The 22206-nt window shown below is 36.7% G+C and overlaps 1 protein-coding gene across 1 annotated transcript in view; it reads right to left on the reverse strand.

Moving 5' to 3' along the window:
• Window positions 1-8314: 8314 nt before the first annotated feature.
• Window positions 8315-22206, reverse strand: part of PRKX (protein kinase cAMP-dependent X-linked catalytic subunit) — a 56519-nt gene continuing 42627 nt past the window's right edge. The window contains exons 5-9 of the mRNA XM_080353020.1: window positions 22040-22135; window positions 17755-17812; window positions 15091-15168; window positions 12267-12415; window positions 8315-11753 (exon numbers count right to left, since the gene is read on the reverse strand). Of these exons, the coding sequence (XP_080209146.1) occupies window positions 12290-12415; window positions 15091-15168; window positions 17755-17812; window positions 22040-22135 (358 nt within the window). The 3' untranslated portion in view covers window positions 8315-11753; window positions 12267-12289. The remainder of the gene's footprint in view (window positions 11754-12266; window positions 12416-15090; window positions 15169-17754; window positions 17813-22039; window positions 22136-22206) is intronic.

Here is a 22206-nt window from a genome sequence, read left to right on the forward strand (position 1 = left end):
TAGCTGTCAAAACTCTGTTTTCTCTCTCAGGCTGCTATTTAACATCTTTGTGCAAACCCCAGACCACAGGCTCTACCCCACAAGTCTTTTTTTTTTTTCCTTTATTTTTCTTTACTTTTTTTTTCCCCTTCCTTTTTTTTTCCCCCCCTTGGATCATGCTGCACATTCTCATCTTACTAAAATACAATGGAAAAAGACCACTCCTTATTTTGGCTTCCATATTTGTACTACCATTTATAGGTCTGCTGAAAGACAGACGAGACATGTGGGTGTTTGGGTTTGCACCCTGCACAGCGGGATGCTTCAGCACCTCCACCACAAATGCATCTACTAAAAACGCCCTTTCAGGCGTCATGCCTGTGGTTAGCAGGTACTGGGTGGTGGGGGCCACTGCTCTGTATCATCCAGCAGGTTCCCGTCCCTCTGCTCCTCTCCATGCTGCCACTACCGCACAGTTTCACCCTTCCCAGGACCTGCTCATCCACCTCATTCCACTACATTAAAGCTGGCAAATGCTTGCAGAGGTAAAATTATAAAAGAATTTCAAGTATTAGTTTGACTTCAGAAGCACATGTACAGTGAATTCTCTTGATAGATGCTGAATAAGAGCCTGGGAGGTACTAAGCTTACACGACTTCAGTACAGTGTCTGACAGCATCCAAAAATCCAGTGTACTGCAAGCATTCAAGAGAATTTTTGCTCACTACTTGGATGTCATGGAAAACTCGGACTGAAAATAGGTCTCCCGAAGGTCTTTAATTAGATCATGGCACTGTCATTGTACATGAGGGTGACGTATTTCCAGTCTGTTGAATCACACTTTTTTAATGACCACATATGGGACCTGGATACAAAAATATTTCAGTGTATTAGTAAAGGTTTTTCTTGTCTCTGAAATCATATGTTGAAGCATTCTTATGAATTAAATCACTTTGTCCTTAATTCATCTCCCAGCTGCTTCCCTGGAGACCATTTAAAGCAAAAACCAGAGATTTTGATCCAGGTTTGGATTTTTTTTCTTCACGGTTCTATGGTCCTAGCCCGAGTACCACACATTTTTTCCTTCAAAATGCCTGATTTATACATTTAAAGTTAATAATTGTTATTTCATTGAGTTATAACAGAAACGTTATGATGTTAACCCACTATGACCATGTTAAGGGAGATGGACACACACACGAGAATAAATTTATTATCTTGCTCTTGTGAAGTGGTTTGAAACTCCTAAACTATTACAGGAGAAATAATCTTCCCAATCTCGTTACCATTCTCAAGAATAAGCCAAGTTTACAGGTGTTGTTAATGTGATGACAAATCTATTTTTCAGTGAGCAAAAGCAACCTAAAGGGATAGCAGAGCATGTCAACATCACAGCCTTCTTAAATCGGATGTCCAAGTTACCTGCATGGCTGTGGCGGTTGCACATCCCCCTCAGGTCTGGAGCCTCCAATAGGGCAGTTGGTGGCTCCTTAGCACCTTTTGTGCCCCACTGTGCCTGTCCCCATGTACATATCTTGGGTGCCACCAAGGTGCTGACAGTCACATCCTCCCCTATCCTGGGGCAGGGTGACTTCACCTCCACACAGCTAGGGGGGGCAGGAGGGGTGGGACCCTCAGTCAGACAACAGAGTCCTTAACAAAGGAGGTGCTCAGAGTAGCTGAGAAGCTTCTGGACCACATTGTAATGCCCACAGCCAGATCTGACCAGGCTATAAAATGGGGTCCCCATTGAGTAGTCTTCTTGGAGCAGCAGGTCTGTGAACTGAAGCCCTTTCCTTAGACTGGGACATTATCTAAGGAGACTTCCCGGGACTGAGAGCACCTCACCTCCTCCTGTGATGAGCAGTTATTTACTGGATATATCCTTGAATGAGTCCTTACCTAACCCTGGCAAGTGTGAGCGCTCGCCTAACCCAGGCGTGTGATTATTTTCTTGCGAGTAGCCATGAGTGAAAGACCTCTGTTTTTGTTTCTTGTATGTGTGTGCACATCGTGGATCCTCTTTATTCTTATGTTGTCGTACCCCTGAGGCGCGGAATGACCTTACAATCCTTAAAGTTATAAGGAAGGTATGCATTTATTTACGACGCCAGACACACGGGGAATCATTTCACCTAATGTGTGTGTAAAATTACAGTAGCTGTGAACTTGGTTAAATGCAGTAAAGTGTTACATATTCATTAAAGTGTTAGGAATGCCTATACATATTCATAACCTGTCCCCAAGAAGGCGGTTCTTATTACAATGAGTTCCAGGAGACCATTTCCATAGTCTCCACCTCTGGCTCCTCCTGGTTGCAGCTGCGTAGTGATCGTGAACCCGAGTCCTCTTTCTCTGTACACGGTCACCTTTGGTCCAGTGTCATGAGTTGGTTAGGACTCAGACAGCTGAGTTGGTTAAAACTGCCGTATCTCCTGTCCTGTGCCCAAGTTTCTGTTATCTAGTTCACCCAAGGATGCACCAAGGACGCACCCAAGGATTATTATCTTTGCAAGGCATCAGTGAAGCCCGTTTTTTTGTACAATAAGTTACACAGAGCTAAGCAAGGCTAGGCAGTAGTGATGTGGGTTAAAGGGTTAGTCTCTAAGTGTCCTTAGTGATGTGGGGTAGGGTTAGTTCTTTAAGTGTCAAGTGATAGTTTTTTAAGTGTTAATTAGTTAATTGTTAATTCCCTGTATCACCCCAATAATCTCCTCAACCAATACTTGAACCTGTATTTTATGTTATCAGAGTGCTAAATAATTGTATAAACCCTGTTTCTGGTTGGTTTATTTGCTATACTTTTCCAGGTAGAATAAAGTATCTTTTGGAACTTACTGTCTGCCTAAAATTGACTTTCAGGATGCCTCCATGACAATGTTATCTTACCTAAATTTGGCGTCTCTGATGATTACTCAGTTAAGCAGTTTCTTAGTGTTCATGTGAATAAACTTATGATTGACACTCTATATTAGAAATTCTCAGAAAATACCAGAAAAACTAATGGAAAGTAAAATTACTTTTGTTTTGGAAAATGTTTCCATTAGATGCCTCCCAGTTAAATGGACTATGTTTTATGAGTGATTTCTATCAGGCTCACTGACCCTAAAAATGTTGTCACTTTCAGAATCACTAGTATCTGCAGACATTATTATCACAAAATACCTATTTCAGTGATAAAATCTCAAATTTGTCAGACTCACGAAGATGAGGATACAATAAAAAAGTCTTTTGACCGAAGTCTCAAAACCCTTGAGCCTCCTTATACTCTACATCCACACTAAATGTCCCAAAGGAATCCTTGATGCCCCACGCAAGTGGATACACAGCCCCTCCAGAGGTTTGTGCCATCTCCTTTGTCTAAGGACATTCTGAAGCTCCTTGGCTGTTTGCTTAAATACTTATTGCAGAGTCTCCATCTCCTGATTCATTCACATCCCTCCTTTTTGAATCAGGACCATTGGGAGGAATCAGAGCACTCGGTGCTTGTGTTATCTCACTGTGCCTTGCTGTGCTTTTATTGCTATGTATTATACTTCTAAGATTGTGATCAGCAGTATTAGAAGGCAACACACAATGTATTGGAAACACAGCAAGCTGAAAGTGGAATCACTTCTGTACACAGTAGTATGAAGCCATTTAAATGCTTTTAATAGTGCTGTGTCTTATTTTTTTAAAGAAAACAAACTTTTTTACAACACAGATTGGATTATAAATTCATGCTTTTCTTATGAGGACATTTTGTGATCCTTGATTAAAAGGACAATTCATGGGGAAGTAATGTTTGCCAAGTTAACTAAAGAGGAGCTCGAATTCTCATCAATTCAAACAGGAAATGAGAGCGGAAGAGTGCTTTGTTTTCCTGTATATCTTTATCAAGATCAAATCTTCAAATTTAGAACTGTTTGGAACTAACAATTGAATGATTTACTATTGTTTAAAAATAAATATAAAATCTCCAGAGTATACTAAGTATACTATAGAAGTACTTCTGTGGTTATTTTATATATATTTATATATATAAATATATAAACATAATATACTTTTTTTTTTTTTTTTTTTTTTTTTAGGAGGGACAACAATTCTTCCTCAACCCTCCTGTCACCAAAAGGGCAAAACCAATTCACATTCTTGTTAATTAACAGTGGACAAATACTTATTGACTTTATCTGGAAAGTTTTTATTTTTCATTATATGCCATTTCAAAAGCTATGAATTAAAAAAAAAAAAGATGATGTTCTTACTGTATGTACATAAACTGATTGCTAAGTAAACGTGAGATATATTACAATAAAGGTATTACTTGGAAATGGCATCAGTCTTCCTCTGTTTTCAGTTGAACATATTCCAGGCCAATTCCCATGATATAGTTTTCAGTGAAGGAGAAAGGAGTTGTGTTCTCTGTATTCGCAAAAGCCAAAACATCAGAGGGAATTATTTTGCTGACACGAGGAGCCCTGCATGAGTAACATGGTATTTACATTTTTGGGGTGCCTGAACAAAACTAGGTGGGTGTGGACAGGTCTTTGTCTTTAGGTCTATCACACAACTTCATCACCCAGCCCAAGGAACAGATGTGAAGCTGCTCCAGCCTTTGTCTTGAATGCCTTTCCTGCCCGTAGTAACATTGTCTTTTCTGAGAGGTCTCACTGCGCTCCATTCCCATCTGCCGTGATGAAGGGCTTGGCTGGCAAGCCGAATGCGATCATGCTTGGAATTGTGGTTCCTGGAAAGGCTTTCTCGTGGTGACGCTTTCTCTTGCCACACTCCAGCTAGCCGTATGGGAGCTCCTCGGCATTTATGAATCATCCAGACAACCACATCTGGTGGAAATGCCAGCACAATGTTACAAGACTTCATTGTTTCCCAGCTTGTCACATCACCATAGAAAGAACTGGGTGGAAATAAGTTTCTGCTGAAACTTCTTTATCTGACAGAGGTGCATTCTGAGCAGCATCCAGCACTCTTTGGATCCAGTGCACATCCAGCAACACATAAGCACACCAGTGTTCCGCTTCTCAGTTTGCAAAGAGCTGGGTCCTACACTAATTCCAAAACTCCCCCACAAGCCAGAGAAAGGCCACACTGGCTTGCTAGAGAAAGGTTGAAAGGCATGGCCATTTAAAACACCTCTGAGATTAAAAAGTTTATGAACTGCTGGAAACTTAGTTCTACACATGGAAGTCAATGAGGTAACATTCCTTCTGCAATGACCTGGTTGACATACAAATCAGTTTTCTTCCAAATGAAAACTCAAAGCTGTTTATAGAGACAGAAACTCAGCACCACCTTCACCACAAGAACTTGCTTGTCATGAGCAACCAGTATGCAGCACTTGACATGAACACATAGTCTGTTTCGTGACTTCAGACCTCCTTTAAGTCCAGAAGGGTTAAACAGTCTTTCCACAGCATTTGAGAAAGCAAGGTACTGAACAAATTCCTTAGCTCATTATTTCAACTCTGCTGAAGTTAAAGTTGTGAAAATAATTAGTTTATTAGTTTGTATGGAATGCTTCGTTTTATTTTTTATTTGTAGTCTTTCATATGACTCACTATAATGCATTGTTTCAATCTGCAATTTATTGCTGCTACCTCCCTCCCTACACCTTAAGAGGAAAGAAGATCTTTCCTCTTTCTGTCTTGTGGATAGAAAAAAACTGCAGTGAACTCCACTGAATGTCACCCTCGGGGCAATAGGGAAACAAGCTTGAACATGAAGCAAGCACTTCCAAAACAATACAGGAAAATACAGCTGAGTGTCTTTAAAGGGAACTTAGCTAGAAGAAGCCAGTAAATACAACAAATTTTGGCAATCTATGAAACCATACTGTAACTCAAACCTGATTTTCAAGGTGGCTTGTATTTTTCCTTCTAATACATGATATGCTATGGCCCTATGCAGAGAAAAATACCCCACACTTTTGGACAACATATGTTCTAAAAGTCATTGACTGTTTCTATAGTCTTTTTGCAGCTTTTCTCTATTTAACTGCTTGAAGCTATGCCAACCTAAGATCAACCAAAGAGATTTAGAGAGAAAAAAACTTATGGACTGAATTATTTCAAGTAGGATGAAATCTCCACTTAGTGTACAGAATACACTAGGAGCTAAAAGATAGTAAAAGGTAAATATCGCTTCATTTACATTTTTGTTAGCTACTATTATTGTTGACAGCTTGAAATCAGAAAAAACAAAACAACAAAACCAAACAACAAACCAGAACATAAAGACTCATAACAAAATTAAATAAGGAAGATAGGTTTCTGTGCTGTTCATGATTTTCGCAGTAGCACAATAAGAAAATATATTTTGAACTACAATGACAAAATTCATCACTCCACTGTCCAAGTGGAGATCAGTGAGGTGTGGCGCTCCTCGGGGGTCGGTATTGGGACCAGTCCTGTTAAACATCTTTGTTGGCAACATGGACAGTAGGATTGAGTGCACCCTCAGCAAGTTTGCCGATGACACCACGCTGTGTGGTACAGTTGACGTACTGGAGGAAAGGAATGTCAACCAGAGGAGCCTTGACAAGCTTGAGGGAGTTCAGAGAAGGGCAACAAAGCTGGTGAGAGGCCTGGACCATAAGTCTGATGAGGAGCAGCTGAAGGAACCTGGGGTTGTTGAGCCTGGAGAAAAGGAGGCTGAGGGGAGATCTTACCACTGTCTACAACTACCTTAAAGGAGGTTGTAGCATGGAGAGAGTTGGTCTCTTTTCCTGAGTAGCAAGTGTAGGAAAAGAGGAAATGGCCTCAAGTTGCACCAGGGAAGGTTCAGATTGTGTATCAGGAAACATTTCTTCATGGAAAGGGTTGTAAAGCACTGGAACAGGCTGCCCAGGGAAGTGGTAGACTCACCATCCCTGAAGGGGTTTAACAGACGTGTAGATGAGGCTCTTCGGGACAATTTTTTTTATTTTCAGTCAGTTCATGAGGCATCCACTTACTGCGTTTTTTCACCTTTCCAATTTGCTACAAATGCTGAACAACCATAGAATGGCTGACATTGAGTTCTTCGGCAACTTCTTATGTAGTTGTCAGAGGATTGGCTTTGATGATTGCTCCCAGTGGGTCTATGTCAACTTCCAATGGCCACTGCCACACTCCTCATCTTCAAGGCTCTTGTCTCCTTTGCCAAACTTCTTGAACCACCGCTGCACTGTACATTCAAGAACAGTTCCTAGGCCAAACGTCTTGTTGATGTTGCAAGTTGTCTCCACTGCTTTCTGTCTAACATATAATTTCCATAGTCTAAAATAAACAGCAAGTAATAAGTCACTAGCAAATAAAAAAAAAAAAGGTGAGAAAAGGGCATTCAAATTATAAAAAGCATAACCACATTTATTTCAGAATGTATTCCAATATCAAATGGCAATTTTCAACAATGCAAAGACCATAATTCCTTTTGCACCAACCTTAGAAAAAAACAACCCTTAATTAGCACAAATGGTATCTATTTGGTTCTATGCCTTGTCGCGGTTGAGACGGACAAGCGACATGGACCAAATTCTTTCAAGATGAAAGTAATAGATGCCATTTATTGCTACAAGTGCATTTTTATACAATTCTGCCAGTTCATGAGTCTTTCACTATTGGTTGCGAGTTACAGCACTAACATCTCATTGGTTAATTTTTCTATCATCCATGTTATTCTTCTATCCCCTTCTCTCTCACGGGTATATCTCTCCTCTCTCCGGATACTCCTTTACTGCCATCCTTCTCAAGGGTAAATCTTAATATCTTCAAGGCTGATCTCTAACCCCATATTTTCTGACAAGGATTCCACAGACCCGCTGCAGTTTCCCACAATGCCTACATAATTATCTCTGCAAGATTAAGCCACCTGGTGCATAAGAAAAAAAATACAATTGACTGGGGAGAAGCAATTTAACACCAAAGACTAAACAAATTTGTTTAAAAGTGGACTTTTGAAGTTCCATTCTTAATGGAAGATGAAATAAAGGGTTAGTCTAGTGTACCTGATATCATAAGAATATTTTTTGATGCTTAAAGAAACAGACTGGAGTGCTCTGGACAGTGTTCAGGTCATTAAGTTGTGAATATGTTGAAGGAATTACAGTCATATAATCAAAGTTTAATGTGAAGTCTGAGTTAACACTTCATTATTGGTGCACTACCTGAATTGAATTTTAAAATATACTTTTTTGTGCTTCTTCTACAGCAACTGAAATATGTTCCACAACCTGTATCTTGTTCTGGAAAGAGTCAACTTCTGAAAAGAAGGAACAGTTGTTTTTCTACTCCTCTCCCTTTCATAATTTTTTGGATGGAGAACCTCTGCCTCCTCCCAACATAAATGGAAGCAAACTAGGTTTAAACATTTAAAAAGATATAAAGGTTTATTTAATGAATCCAGATTTGACAGATATTACATAAATTAAACAGCAATAAAATTTTACTAGGTTTTATGTACAGATCACAGTGATTTTCATTGTGCAATGAGGGCTGACTTTGTAACTTTGAACAGTACTTACACATGTGAGCTACCACAAGCAACCAGCAACATACACCACTAGTCCAAGTTAACCTCTGAAGTCTAGCAGGTCAAACTGATTATGCAGTACACAAATGCCTACTACTGCTATCACTACTTACTACACAACGGAGTATTTATAAAGCAGTCAAGGTTTGCCATAGAAAAGTGCAAAACATGGAAAGCCTGTACACAGTACAGTACCAAAAGGAATCATGCTACAGTCATTGAAAGCTGAAAAATAATTCTATAGCACAGGAAGCACTGCATCACAACTCTTCTGAAAGGCAAGCAGATGGGCTGCGGAACAGCCATATCTTAATTGCTTTCAAAACTGCAAAAATCCCTGTTCATCCATTTAAACATAGTTTAGTACCTATATTTGATCTGTTAACAATGACTTTCTACAGTGGAAGATCACAGTTAAAGCTCAGTAGCACACATATTCATTGATAAGCTAATTTACAGGAAAATCTACAGCATGTTCTCCATTGATATAATGAAACATTTATATCATTTGGTTACAAGGCAATTGAGTTTACAATGCATGTTTATCACTTAAAACCTCAAATTGGGCAATTAAAAATATAGATATATAAAACTCAAAAATAAAGGTTGTTCTTAATGTTTAACATTCTTGTTCACCGAAGCAGAATAGCAAAGGCCTATGGGGTCTTGCAAGGAAACAGTCCTTATGCAACAGTCTATATGTAAAAACATGTGTTAACAGAACTAACCATAACAAAATGAACTTCAGAGAATACCATACTTGAATATAAAATAAAAAAAGTGTTCTAGTCTGCTTAAAAAAAAAACCCCATAAATCCACAGTTCTTAGTGCAGTGTGTATCCAGGGACTTCTGCATGAGCACTCAGACAGAACTATGTTAGTGGGCCATGAAGTCCCAGTAAATACTTAAACCAGACTCACTTGTGCAAATAAATAAAATGGACAGGTAATAACAGCTCATTAAGTTCAAGAGTGTAGAGAAAATAACTCATCACTTAAAATAATCATTGAAAAATGTTTGGGGTGATTTTTAATTAAAGGGTTTTAATTTAAAAAAAATTTGAAAGCAGTTTTGTACTAGGAAGCATCTTGACGAGGTCAGTAGTAAAGCATCTGTACACATGGCTCCGGAAATAATACAAAGTCAATGAATTAGCATTATTAAGAAGATTGTATTTGGTTTTTTTTTTTTTAGTCTCTATCATAATGAGTGTCAGTGCATCCACTGCCAGCAATGGATAAGATGCAACTTCATTTCCTCAGCTTTGAAGACTTCAAAGACAGTTTTTAAAATGGAAAAAAAACCTATATTTAACACACTTGCTTGTTGCACTATGTACATTTTAAAATAAGAAACTGGTTTTGTAGTACTCAGATTCCACAAAATACTGTAAGCTTCCACATTAAAAACTGTGCTTGCTCCCCTTAGACAAAGTAAGCTGTGTGCTTCAGTTTTTCCAATTGATTTGGAATAACTAATTTCACAGATACAAATACAATGGAACAGATTAGTTTTTTTTAAGAGAATAAGGTATTTTTACCAGGTTAAAACGATCATTTACTATGGATTTTCCTGCATTCCATTATACATTCCTACACAGTATTTACTGAGTGGCAGCTGGGGCCACCAACTTGTGGAACAGTTTAATTTAATTAGCAATTAATAGAATGACTACTTCGTAAGGATTCAGGATTTAGTTCAGAAAAATAAATCTTTGAACTACATTTCTTATGGCATTGCAGATCAAAAATGTGGGGACCAGTTTGGGGAAAAAAAATGTCTGTTTGATCTACTTAAACAGTTTTACATAGAGCCCATCAGTCATAGTAGCAGAGCTTCAGTGATCTGATGTGCTTTTAAAACATACATTTTTGGTCCAGATATTATAATTTCACTGAAAGCTATCTAAAACCACAACATATGAAAGAATGTAATTAGTTTATGAAATCAAAGTACTTCAAAATCAATTCCCTTATAGTAACACAAGTATCAATATGCAATGTGAAAAAAGCCTAAAAAAAGATCCTGACTTGTATACAATCTACTTTCATGTTTTTGTGTACTCATATATGTAGATGCATCATACATACGCACATACTTATATTTGGTGCTACTTAAAATGAAACAGTATTGCAAATACTTCCTAAATAAAGTGTATTCAAGCTCCTAGAAAGATACTAAGTACAGGATGAAAAAAAGAGACTCCTTACATCTAAGGTTTGAACTCTGTATATATCAAATTCCTGGCAGCAGAGACTTCAGGACATTTCCGAAAGCCGGAGCAGAAAAATCAGGCTCTAACATATATTCAGTCTTCCCTCTGATATTCCAAAGTGCCAAGCATTCAACAACAACTATTTCAACAATGAAAGAAGTCTGTTATAGCTTGTGCATCACATTTGGAGAAGACAGCAAGCCTGAGAGAGAACATCTCCTGTAAGAGCCTGTTAGAGTCCTTATATCGGTGTACACTGAACCGAACGTTTACAGAGTCTTCATGTGAGGAATCTCATTTCAGATAGTGAATCATCACTCAGTATCCTGGTTTGTAAAGAGACATCACTGTAACAGAACTTCATAAATTAGCCATTAAGATGCATCTTAATCAACAATAAAACATGCCCTTGTCTTTCTGCTTTCAAGTACTATGGTTGCAAGTGTGAGGCATTGGAAATTTCAGGTACAAACCTTTTTTAAAACATAATTATTTTTACTTTTTACAAAGAATTATAAAATGTATATAAGATGATGAAAAACTCATTTATCCTTTTTAAGATTTTTATTCCTAGAGAACTTCTTGAAAAACATTATCTGAAAAATAAAAATCATAGACTCTGCAAAGTACAAAAATTTACATCTTTGCACAGTTCCTGTGCTTTAGTTGTATTGTATTCATTATATACATATATACTAATTTGTGCTTTTAATTACACAAGTTTAGTATAAACTTATAAAATTAAGTCTATGAGTTAACTATGCAAAATAGCAGGAAACTTAACTAAACCATAAGTTAAAAAAAATAATCCTAAAATATATCATTTTAGTGAGTCTACTTCAGAGTAGACTATCAATATTACAATTTACTAATGTCAAATGTTTACAGCAAAAAATTATTCTTGTCTGCCTCCAACTTTTTAGGTATTTTATCTATACTAGGATGTGTATCTGAATGCAGTATCATTCTTATCCACAAAGAAAGTCTTCATTTACATATGAACTCCATTCTTCTTCAGACTTCGTCTTAGCACTTCAATTCCCTTCCAGTTTCTAAGAAAAAATAATGAGAAAGGAACACTAAATACAATGTGGAGCATGTGAATTAAATAACAAGTATCAACTTATCACAGTGATCAGACAGAATTCAGGGTACAGAATTAACCTGAAAATCTTATTCCTCTAACTAACATCTTCGTTCTTAATATAAAACTCATGCAATCAAGAACAATCACGTTTCTTTATCTGTCAAATCAGTCTAGATATTTGCCTTTAACACACTATTTTAAAAGGTTTAAGGAAAGGACTTAATATCTGTATGTGAATAACTCATCACTTCAGAACATGAAAGCCTGTCAGATAAATTACCTTTGTCGTTCCATAAGCCTGCTTTACAATATTTTATTTCAACAATTTAATGATACTATTGATTACTGTGATTCATGGTGGTTTTACGAGCTGTAAGGAAGTATTAATCACTATTATGAATCAGAAGATGTAGTTTCTGCAGATGGCTCTCACTCACAGACCAATGTTTTGAAGAGGATTCCTGACATTTGGACATACCTTGTCCAGTGTAGATGTCGCTTTCAGAAGTTCTTGAAAATTTCTAGATCTTTAGGGGGTACTGGAGGCATCTTGTTCCAGTCGTCCTCAGGATAAGCTTCAAAATTGGAAGTATCTCCATCATTGGACACTTTTGGTACTATGGGAGGCTAGTCAGAACAAGCACAACAAAAATATTAGTAGAGATTCCTCAATGAGCTCCTTTCCATCATATTAAAGCAGGAGTTCTGTAAAAGACTGATTAAACAAAAGGGGTACATATTTATGAAAGTTCACTTTTTCACCAATAATGAACGGCACAAGAGAGAGAGAAGCTTGCAGCAACAAAGACTGCATTCCAATGCTGTGTCTTAGCTGCAGCTAAATATTGTGTTTGAAAGACACTTATAATACAGATATCTTTTATTTAGCACTGAGGTTCTCACTGCTTTGCAGACTGAAGGTAACTACAGCCAATGATGCCTACAACTGCGCTTCCAGGCACATGCTGTTACAGCATCATCTGCCATTCTCCTTCCTCACTCCTCCACACTTCTGTGGCCCTGTGAGCAAAAAAGAGTGGAATCACATTAGGTTCCTTCCAACTATGAATGAGTCTTGATAGCAGTGTGGGTAACTGCTTTCTCACTGAAGGAAAAAAGCCTCCTCTTCCTCACTTTCAAATAGATTGTTTGCTTTTAAAGAGGCTGAAATGACTAACTTGTGTATACCTCACATTAACTACTACGCTTTTTCCAAGCATAGCTATAAACTTAGGCAAGGAAATTGCTGCACTGTTTAAAAAAAAAAAATAATAATCACACAAGGATGTCTGTAAAAGCATCTAAATTCAAATTCATCTTTTTAAGGAAACTTGGAGGTGCCAAGAGAAATATCTGCTTTCTATTTCTTTGAATTTCTAGTATTGCCCAACAGGTTCACAGTTCCTGGTTTTTTTTTTTTGCCTTGTCTTACATCTAGCAGATTACTCTGCCCTTCTGGCCACACGCTATGAGACAAAGCTCCTTTCTGGAACATTTCATTAACGTAGGGGTTAATACAGGGTAACCAGTTTCTTCTCTCAAAGGACATTCATCTTTTTATCCCCTTCTCAGTAACAGAGAACTTAACTATTGTCACGAGTTCAACAAAACACTGAGGATGACAAAACTTTATGGACAATCACCACACTGGCTAATAAAAGTCATACCACAGACAGAATGACACAGTACAGCAAAATGTTATTCTGCATCTCCTCAAAAAGAGACATGTCTGGCTTCCACTAGCTCTGAGATCTCTGATCTTTTTGGCTTCTCAGTTTGTAACAGTGCCATCAGCAGGTTCTCGGTGGGAAAGAAAGGGTTTTGAGGGATGGCACTGCTGAGCTTCAGCCCAAAGTGGAGTCCAGTTTTTGCCACATGTCAGCCTCAGCACACTGCCCAGATGCCTGAGAACGTACAGAATCTGCTCTGCTCCAGAGAACTACCTGCTCCACTGTGCGCAACGCCTAGGGATCCTCATCTCCCTGTAAGCATTTGGGCAGGAAAATAAATTCTATGAAGTGACACAAAAAGAGAAAAATAAAATTAAAAAAAAAAAAAAAAAGATAAAGGAAATTTAATAATAATCTGAGTGCCAGAGTGAGGTTTGTTGTTTTGTTTGTTTTTTAATAATAAAAATGTAATACAAAGGATGTTTGGACCTTAGACTTCTGATTTGTGCCTCTAACATTCAGTTTTTAATACTATTTGTTTATTTAGTAATCCAGTAGGTTGTAATAAACTTGAGAGTTGAAATATTTATAAAACGTGTCAGCATGCAGTTTGTATTTTTGCCTATTTGTATGATCGGGATTTTTAGTAAATGATTTGAAAAACATCAACTGGGTGTAGTAACCATTAAAAAAACCTGCAAAACCCACACACTCAAAACAATGTAAAACCGTGTTTGTGGGTTTTTTTCTTTTTTTTTTTTAAGAAAAAAGTCAACTACAACTTTGTATTAGGATGTTGCCCACAAGAACATATCAAAAACATTTTTATCTCTTATCTATTTTGCAATAATTCAATTTAAGGTATCTAGCCAGAAATTCTTTATAAGAAACTAATGCAAAGAAAAGGAAGAGTAAACATTTAATCAGTACTTGACTGACTGCATACAGCAACCCGTGTTACTGAATATCATTGCTCTAAGAAATCGTACTAGTTAGAACTCGAAAAAGGAAAGGAGGAAGGCAGTTTTACTTCCAAAGGACTTTAAAAAGCATTTTGCAGTGTTGATAGCTTTTGCAAACACCTGCCCTCATAGAACTCAGTGGTGTTAAAAAGTATGTTAGAATTACATTCATAAATCTTTCCCTCTCACCTTCCCTATTCTTCCTACTCCTATATGCTTTACATTTTATTACAGCATTTACCTAAATTGAACTTGGCACTAAAATTTAAAGCCCAAAGTAAGAAAATTCCACACACATAAGAGCAAGAAAACAAAACAAAACAATCTAACCAAGCCACCAATCCTCTTTCATCTCCCAATATAAAACCACCTAAAACAAGTAGTTACTTGTAAAATCCTAAAACTGAAAATTAAACGTTGTATTTACTAATGAACTTCAGCAAAACAAAGTTGGGATTTTTTGTTTTAGACATTTTGTATACAGACAAAAATGCAAGTAGACAGTCATATAAATTCTGCAATGTATTAGAGAAAAATTACATGCAGTTATTGATGTGCGCATATACACACACATGAACATAGATGCAACAAGCAAGCAAACCTCAACAGATCATCTTAAAAGAACAATGATATCTTGTTGTGGTCTTATACAGTATTTTGGAGAATATACCTTTAGTCTCCTTTGGGGTACAGCGTCCCAATCTATAGACCTGAACCATCGATGTCTCTTCACATCATCTGCTCCATTCTTTAAAGATCGAAAAAAAATAAAAATAAATATTTAGTAAGTTATATGTATGCCAAACCATGTATTTAATCATAAGAACTGTGGTATCAAGGCAGACTAATGGTCCACCTAACCTTTTATCTTTTCTCAGGTGATAATTACTAAAAGATTCTACAGGATAAATTCAGTGTTATTTCCCTACCAGACCACAAATTCCAGCAATAAGATACCCCTCCTCCCCTTTTTTGTTAATCAGCATTCTTCTGATAGAAAGAAAATCAAGAATAGGCTTTAAAATACCCACAAAACCATTCACTGCAGCGCTACTCGCTTCTGTTTTCTTCAACATTTTAGCAAATGCCTCTTATTCAGACATACTTTATAATTCTTACATTAAGAAAAAAAATAACTGAGGGTTGACACTGTCTCAAAAATGATGTCTGGGAAGCATGTAGTTTTACCAAATATGACAGATATTTAGTGCTGACAAGAAGAAGTTCTCAGTATTATTCCAGAATTATATGTAATAAAACCATTTGTTTTCATTTTAGATCTATCGTATTTGCATTGCAATGATTATCCTCTCTAGGCTGACTATTTTGATTATGTACATAAAGAATGAAAACGTCTCTTTTTCCACTCTCTTCCCCCCTCCACCCAGGATGAAGCTCGGTTCAAGCACAGACTCATTCTCAAGGCACCAAGTACTGGAGTAAACCAGCTGTTTCTGTCTCAGGCCTGATCACAGCGCAGCTTTAATGCACAGCACTGAAACTCATACCACACACAGCTCCATGGAACGGAGCACACCACATATTTGTTTTATTCAGACCTATATGGAGTGAGACTACCTCTGCTCAGATCCAAAGAGGCAATAGGGAGAGTAATTTATCACCTTTATCCCTCAAAAGTAGGTCTGATTGAACGCTTCACCAGAAAATGCCCAATGGGATTTAAATCTTTTTAAACCAACTGTAATTACGGAAAAGGATCAGAATTAAGATTGAACTAACACCCCCACATCAAATACCACTTCAAATTAGAACTATTTTTGATTTTGGCATTTTAGTCAATTGCAGGGAAAAACCCTCAAACAAACCAAAACAACCACAGACTTTAAAAAAAAATGAAAAAAATAAAAAAAATAAAAAAGAAAGCAAGTCAAACACATTTCCCAAACCCAACATTTGAATAAACCAAGGATTGTTTTTGTTTTCCTTCAAAACTGCCAAAAGATATAAAAGTTTGCACTGGTCAATAACTTTCTAAATTTTCAGTTTATGAAAATTCAGCTTTAATCCTCCTGATGCCTGTGCCTCCCCCCGCCAACACTGCAAAGCATCAAAGAATTCTGAAGGATAAGGGACACATTTATTTCCTAGGTTTTCTTACCAGTCTAAGTTTGTGCCATAAAAGGCTCTGTAAAAGAACTCTGGACTGCAGGTTCAGCATCTGTACTTATATCAACATGTTCAAGGAACCTGGATGACTGTGTATCTTTTACTTCCTTTACCTCTGTGCAACATAAATTATGCTTTGTGCAAAAAAGTAAACCTTGGAAATGGAAATTTTAGCTATCTCTTAAAAAATAAGAGATTACACAAGCTAGGTCAGGTATTTGCAACACTGTAACAACAGTAACAAGTCAATGGAATACAGGATTAACATACTCTGCCACAAGGGTAAATTATCCTACACTGAGTTTCAAATGGTACTTTGTCCAGCCTGATAAAGTACAGAGTTAATTCACATGCAGTTGCTTTCTCCCTGCGCTGCCAAACACAGCTGATGCACAGCTGCAGAATCACATCAGCTTGTAATGCTGTTGTCATCTTCTTGGCATTACAAGTGGTACCACATCTGCACAACTCCCAGAATTCACAGGATTGACGTATCACAGATACAGGTGTGTTTCTGAGGCAGGCTGGAAAGCTACCTGAGACACACAAGCATATTTTCGACTAGTAAGCTATTGCTTTCAGAAGTCTGTTGAGAATAGGATGAATAATTCTTCTTGGTGGAAGACTATTTGACTGCACTTAATCAGCCCCACCACCAGACTGTCAAGACAACGACCAAACTGCACTACATGGCACTACAACAACCCTCATATTTTTCAAAAATAATATTTAGGCTTAAAATTTCATTAGTGCTCCTTCTGGGCTTAAACAAATCCAAAGGAAGAACCAAACCACCGGGTGCCCTGTACTACAGGTCTCAGCACCATATTTCTGGCCTAATGTAAGTCTTCAAATTAATCAGTAAACAGGTATGTGGTGGGGGCTTTTTTGGTGTGGGGGGTGTTTTTTTGTTTTGTTTTTCTACTTTTTTTTTTTTTTTTCTAGGGGGATGGGGCACTGGAGTGAAGCAAGAGGAAAACTGTCATGAAAGAAAGTATTAATCCAGACAAATAGGAGTATGATTTCCAGAAAAACACAGTTAAACTTTGCATTTAGGATTGCACAACTGAAGTAATGTATGAGAAGATATATCTCAATTTCATGCTTGTAAAAACAAAAGCCATAGAAGAGCTCTTCTACATCTCTCCTACAGAATTCTTTCAACCTTGTCCCACGTTCTGTGTTACATCTAACATTTTATACCGACCTTCATATTTCCTAATCGTCTTGTCCTGTCAACCACAAGCAGCTTCTTAATAAGGTCTCTGCAGTAAAGAAAGTATGTTCTCTGTTAAACAAAAGTAATTTATATTTGACTGTCATACAAATGTTATAGAATTAGTGTACTTCCCTTTGACAAGCTAATACTGTGCATCAATTATCCATTCATTTCCTTCATATTTTACGACACAAGAATAAAAGTTTAAAAAGTAACAACCTGTTCTGAAAGGAACTTGCAGAATTCTTGCACATTCCTTTTAGACTCCTTAAAGAAACAAAGGAGAAAAACTTTCTCTGTCTTCCCCTGCAAAGTAGTATCGTTTTATTTGGTTGTTTTTTTGTTTTGCTTTGCTTTTTGTTTGTCTTTGTATTTTGCTGAGTATTCCAAATCTCAAAATGGACCTCAAACCTCTTTGGCAGAACATAACTCCAATATATTTTTAAAATAAGGATAAAGCTGCACCCTTGACTTCATACACTGACATTTAAATTCTGTGGCAGCTATATGTTCACAGAAACCACGCAAGAGCTAGTCATCTGCTTAAAACTAGTATCTATAAGCTTTAATTTCACTGAAAATGAAAAGCTTCCCCTGAGATCCTAGTTCATTGAACAGTTCTATGTAAAGCTAAATCAACATTTCAAAATATGAACATAAGTTCAGACATAAAGGACTTCTACTTTAATAGGAAATTACTTTAAATATTAAGAATCAAAAAACTCCAACAAAAACTCATAGCATCACAATTTATTGAGGTAGCTTGATTACTTATGAGTTGAGAAAAAAATCTGGCAGTAGCTTTTTATCTTGAAGATTATTTTGCTATTTATTTTTAGAATAACAGCATTCTGGTCTCATGTAAGTACCAATGACAGCAAAGAACAAAAGTTTACCCATCCTTCTTCCTACAGTCTTGAATAAAACTGAGAAATGCAATACTGTATAAAATGCTAGGGATCTACAGAGTATTGCTAATTCCAATTTTTAACTTTGCAGAAGGTTTAAAAAAAAATAAAATAACAGCTTTACTTACAGAAAATAATGCAAAAATATCAATGACACACCTGCCTCTCTCCATCCCTAACTACAATACCTACTACCCCAAAACAAAACCACTATTCTGTCACTTATCGTTGAAATCAGAAAAGCATATGCATAAAGAAAATATGAACTGAGAAAGTGGCAGAATGTTTGAAAAGCTGTTGTATTTGGCAGGAATATAGTTCTAAAATTCAACTGGAAAAACATTCAGTTGCCAGATAAAAAGACAATAAAAAAGTCACGGTAGAAACCAATTTTTAAAACCCTCATGATCATTCCAGACAATCAATTTTTGGATTAGATTAAATCATGTGACTGAGTCCTTTTACAGTCACTTTCACTGAAACAATTCCTTTTAGGTCTTTATGGAGAAGACCATCCCTTTTGGAGAAGGCCACAAGAATTGTTATAACTAGACTTTAAAGGAAAAGTATGCCTGAAAAGAAAACCAGAAACCCAGAACTCAATTCACAGGCTATACAGCCATAGATAAACCATGGGGTTCCCTGTTCCTATAGAACCAGAAATCATTCAATGGATCATTCTTGGTTTACTTCAAAAATTAATCTTAGAAAAGTACAGTTAAGGGATGTGCCTGCTCAGTGGTACTGTGCTGCCATTAAAGAGGACGGCATTCAATTGAACAAATAGCTATTAAACTGAATCAAGTAACAGATAGTTTAGTGCTTCTTTATTATAATTTCTAAAGAATCATTTAGAAATGATCATGTTAAAGTCAATCCAATAGATATGTTAATGTATGTATTTGAGGAATTAAATTCTACATCAAGGTCTTTCCAGACCAATAATTAAACTGCTATAGCACTGATGCTTCATGTGGTATTTTCCAAAACTGTCTTAGCAAAGTTTACAAAAGAAAAAAAAAAAAAAGAAAAATATAAAAAAATAACTTATAAACTCATTAATGACCAAAGAAATAGGTAGAGCATAATTAATACTTATGTTTCATCAGAAATAAAGTAACACAAAACTACCGACAGCCATATTTCGGAATTTCTAGTTGGTTAATTTATTAACACCATCATGGCAGAAGCTGCTCTTCAGAGGAGATTTGAACTCATAGTCAAACACATCAAGGACTTCCATGTATACAGGACAAAGGACTTGGAAAAAACATCAGACTAAATTGCAAGGTCGTTCACAAAAGGGACACAGCAGAGAGCAACACAAAGAGATGGCTGGCAGGAACAGCACCGATACAAGACAAAAGTGGTACAAATTCAAATGTAAGAAGTGCAGGAGGATGATGGGGAGTAGGTGGGTAGAAAAAAATGTCAACCAGTAAGCTTATGTAGTATATCTAGGTAGAAAAGTTTTCTCACGAGTTCAAAAAGGAAAATAGTTTTGTTGCCTAAGAGCAGAAAGTTGAAGTTCAATTGTTATAAATACTACATCTAGCACTAATATTTCATACATAGCCTGGGTGTGACAGGACACAAAATAGTCTTCATCCTTGCTGAGATACCAACTGACAGGAAGAAAAAAGAGAAAGCAAATGCCATAGAACTAAGGTAAGAAGCAGACTGTCATCTTAGGACAAAACAATCTTGGCACTTGCTTTAGGCTAATGGTGCAGAGATTTTAGACTATCAAGTTCCACGTATTGTGGTTTAAAAAAAAAAAAAAAGGAAGAGGGGTTGATGGAACAAGAAAGAGAGATTATGCCAACAACTCTGTGCAGAAAGCAGGTGAAGCCACACAACTGAAGGAGATCACCCAAACCCAACATATGAAAGGAGGAAAGCCCAAGCTAGCATTCCATGAGACCTCTTTAAAGCAGGAGAGTAATGGGAATGAGTTGTCAAGCACATACTGAAAGTACATCCAGATAAGAAAAGCCAGGAAAGAGGCGTATCAGCAACTGTATTCATTAATATATCCTACAATTTATTGACAGTCACATCTAGGCTGAAAAGCTTGCATATGCATGCTTACTACCGTAATGAGGAAACTTCACAGCATCTTCTACGTAACAGAAATCAGTGTCAGTTCGTGAATGCTGTGCACAAACAGAAACTAACAGCATCTCTACTTTTAAATGCTTTCACCATGTTAGACAGATTGTTAGTAATAATAACCTAATTTGAGCTGTTAATATTCTGGTCACACTCTAATACTTTAGTGCACACAATATTAGATGAGATACTCAGTTTTCTTCCTAAGAGAGACATGAGTTAGGAAGACAAGACAACGAGACTACACTACACTGGAAACAGCATCAAGATAGTAGGGGAAAACTCTTTTAATAAGAAACACTAATATGAGACATTGATCAGTCTATGGTGATACAGATATGCTTGATTCAGTGCACTTGCTCATTCAATGGAGGCTTAAAACATCCTCCCCAAATGATTATTTTTGCAAGAGGATTCATAAGAATTCAGAGAAAGCTGAACAGATTTCATTAGATTTGCCATATAACATTTTATACATTTTCCTAGTGGTGACAGCAAGCAAGTGCCATCTCTAAGGTCACTTCTCCAAAACACCTTGAATGATTAACCTAGGAATTTAAGAAAAACTTCTTGTCCTCACTAACTCAAATCATCTCTGCTTCTGAGGAGAAACTTCATGTTTAAAATAGCACTTTCCCTGTTCTAATGTTTACCGACAATTACTTCAATCATGGAACTTTTTAATAGTGGAAAGCATTTCATCTGCAATATATCTGTAATGATTGCAAAATACTATGAATAAAGCCACAGATGCATGTATAAGACTGCATACTGAACTGGGGTGCTGCTATCAGAAGCAGAAGCTGATTTAAACTGGATCTTCTGAAGTATTTGAATTAACTCAAATATTTACACTGATAGTGATTTAACTGGTACATATTTATACAAAGAAACAATTTAGTATCTGCTTCCTGCTCTCCTAATTTTTACTCATTTAAGATTATCTCCTCATTTCTCCTCTTTTGTTTCTTCCAGGCACCAACATAACACTAATGAGCTTTGTACAAGGTGGAAAAGCATTTAATACTCCAAAATATGCAGAAAAGAGAGGCAGATACTATCTTACAATATTGAAGTCTATCAAACACATAATTTTACTTGGACTGCAAAAGCAAACGTAATCTAAAGTGTTTTCCAACATGGTATTTTAGGAAATCAGAATCTGATATTTGGTCTTCTGTGAAGATCCTTTAGAAACAGTGCTCGGGAGGTGTTCAGAATATAAAAGGCAGTATTAGGAGTCATGGACTTACTTTACGTATAAATCCAAATGCCTCGGGAAATCTATTTTTCCAGCAAGAATCTTCTGATATATACCAAAGGGATTGTCATCAAAAAATGGAGGAAACCTATTTTAATACAGCAAATTTATAGAAGTTAGAAAAATAATTTCTGAAAATCTTATACACAGTATTACATC

This window comes from Nesoenas mayeri, assembly GCF_963082525.1.
Source record: "Nesoenas mayeri genome assembly, chromosome: 1".
Classification (NCBI taxonomy): Eukaryota; Metazoa; Chordata; class Aves; order Columbiformes; family Columbidae; genus Nesoenas; species Nesoenas mayeri.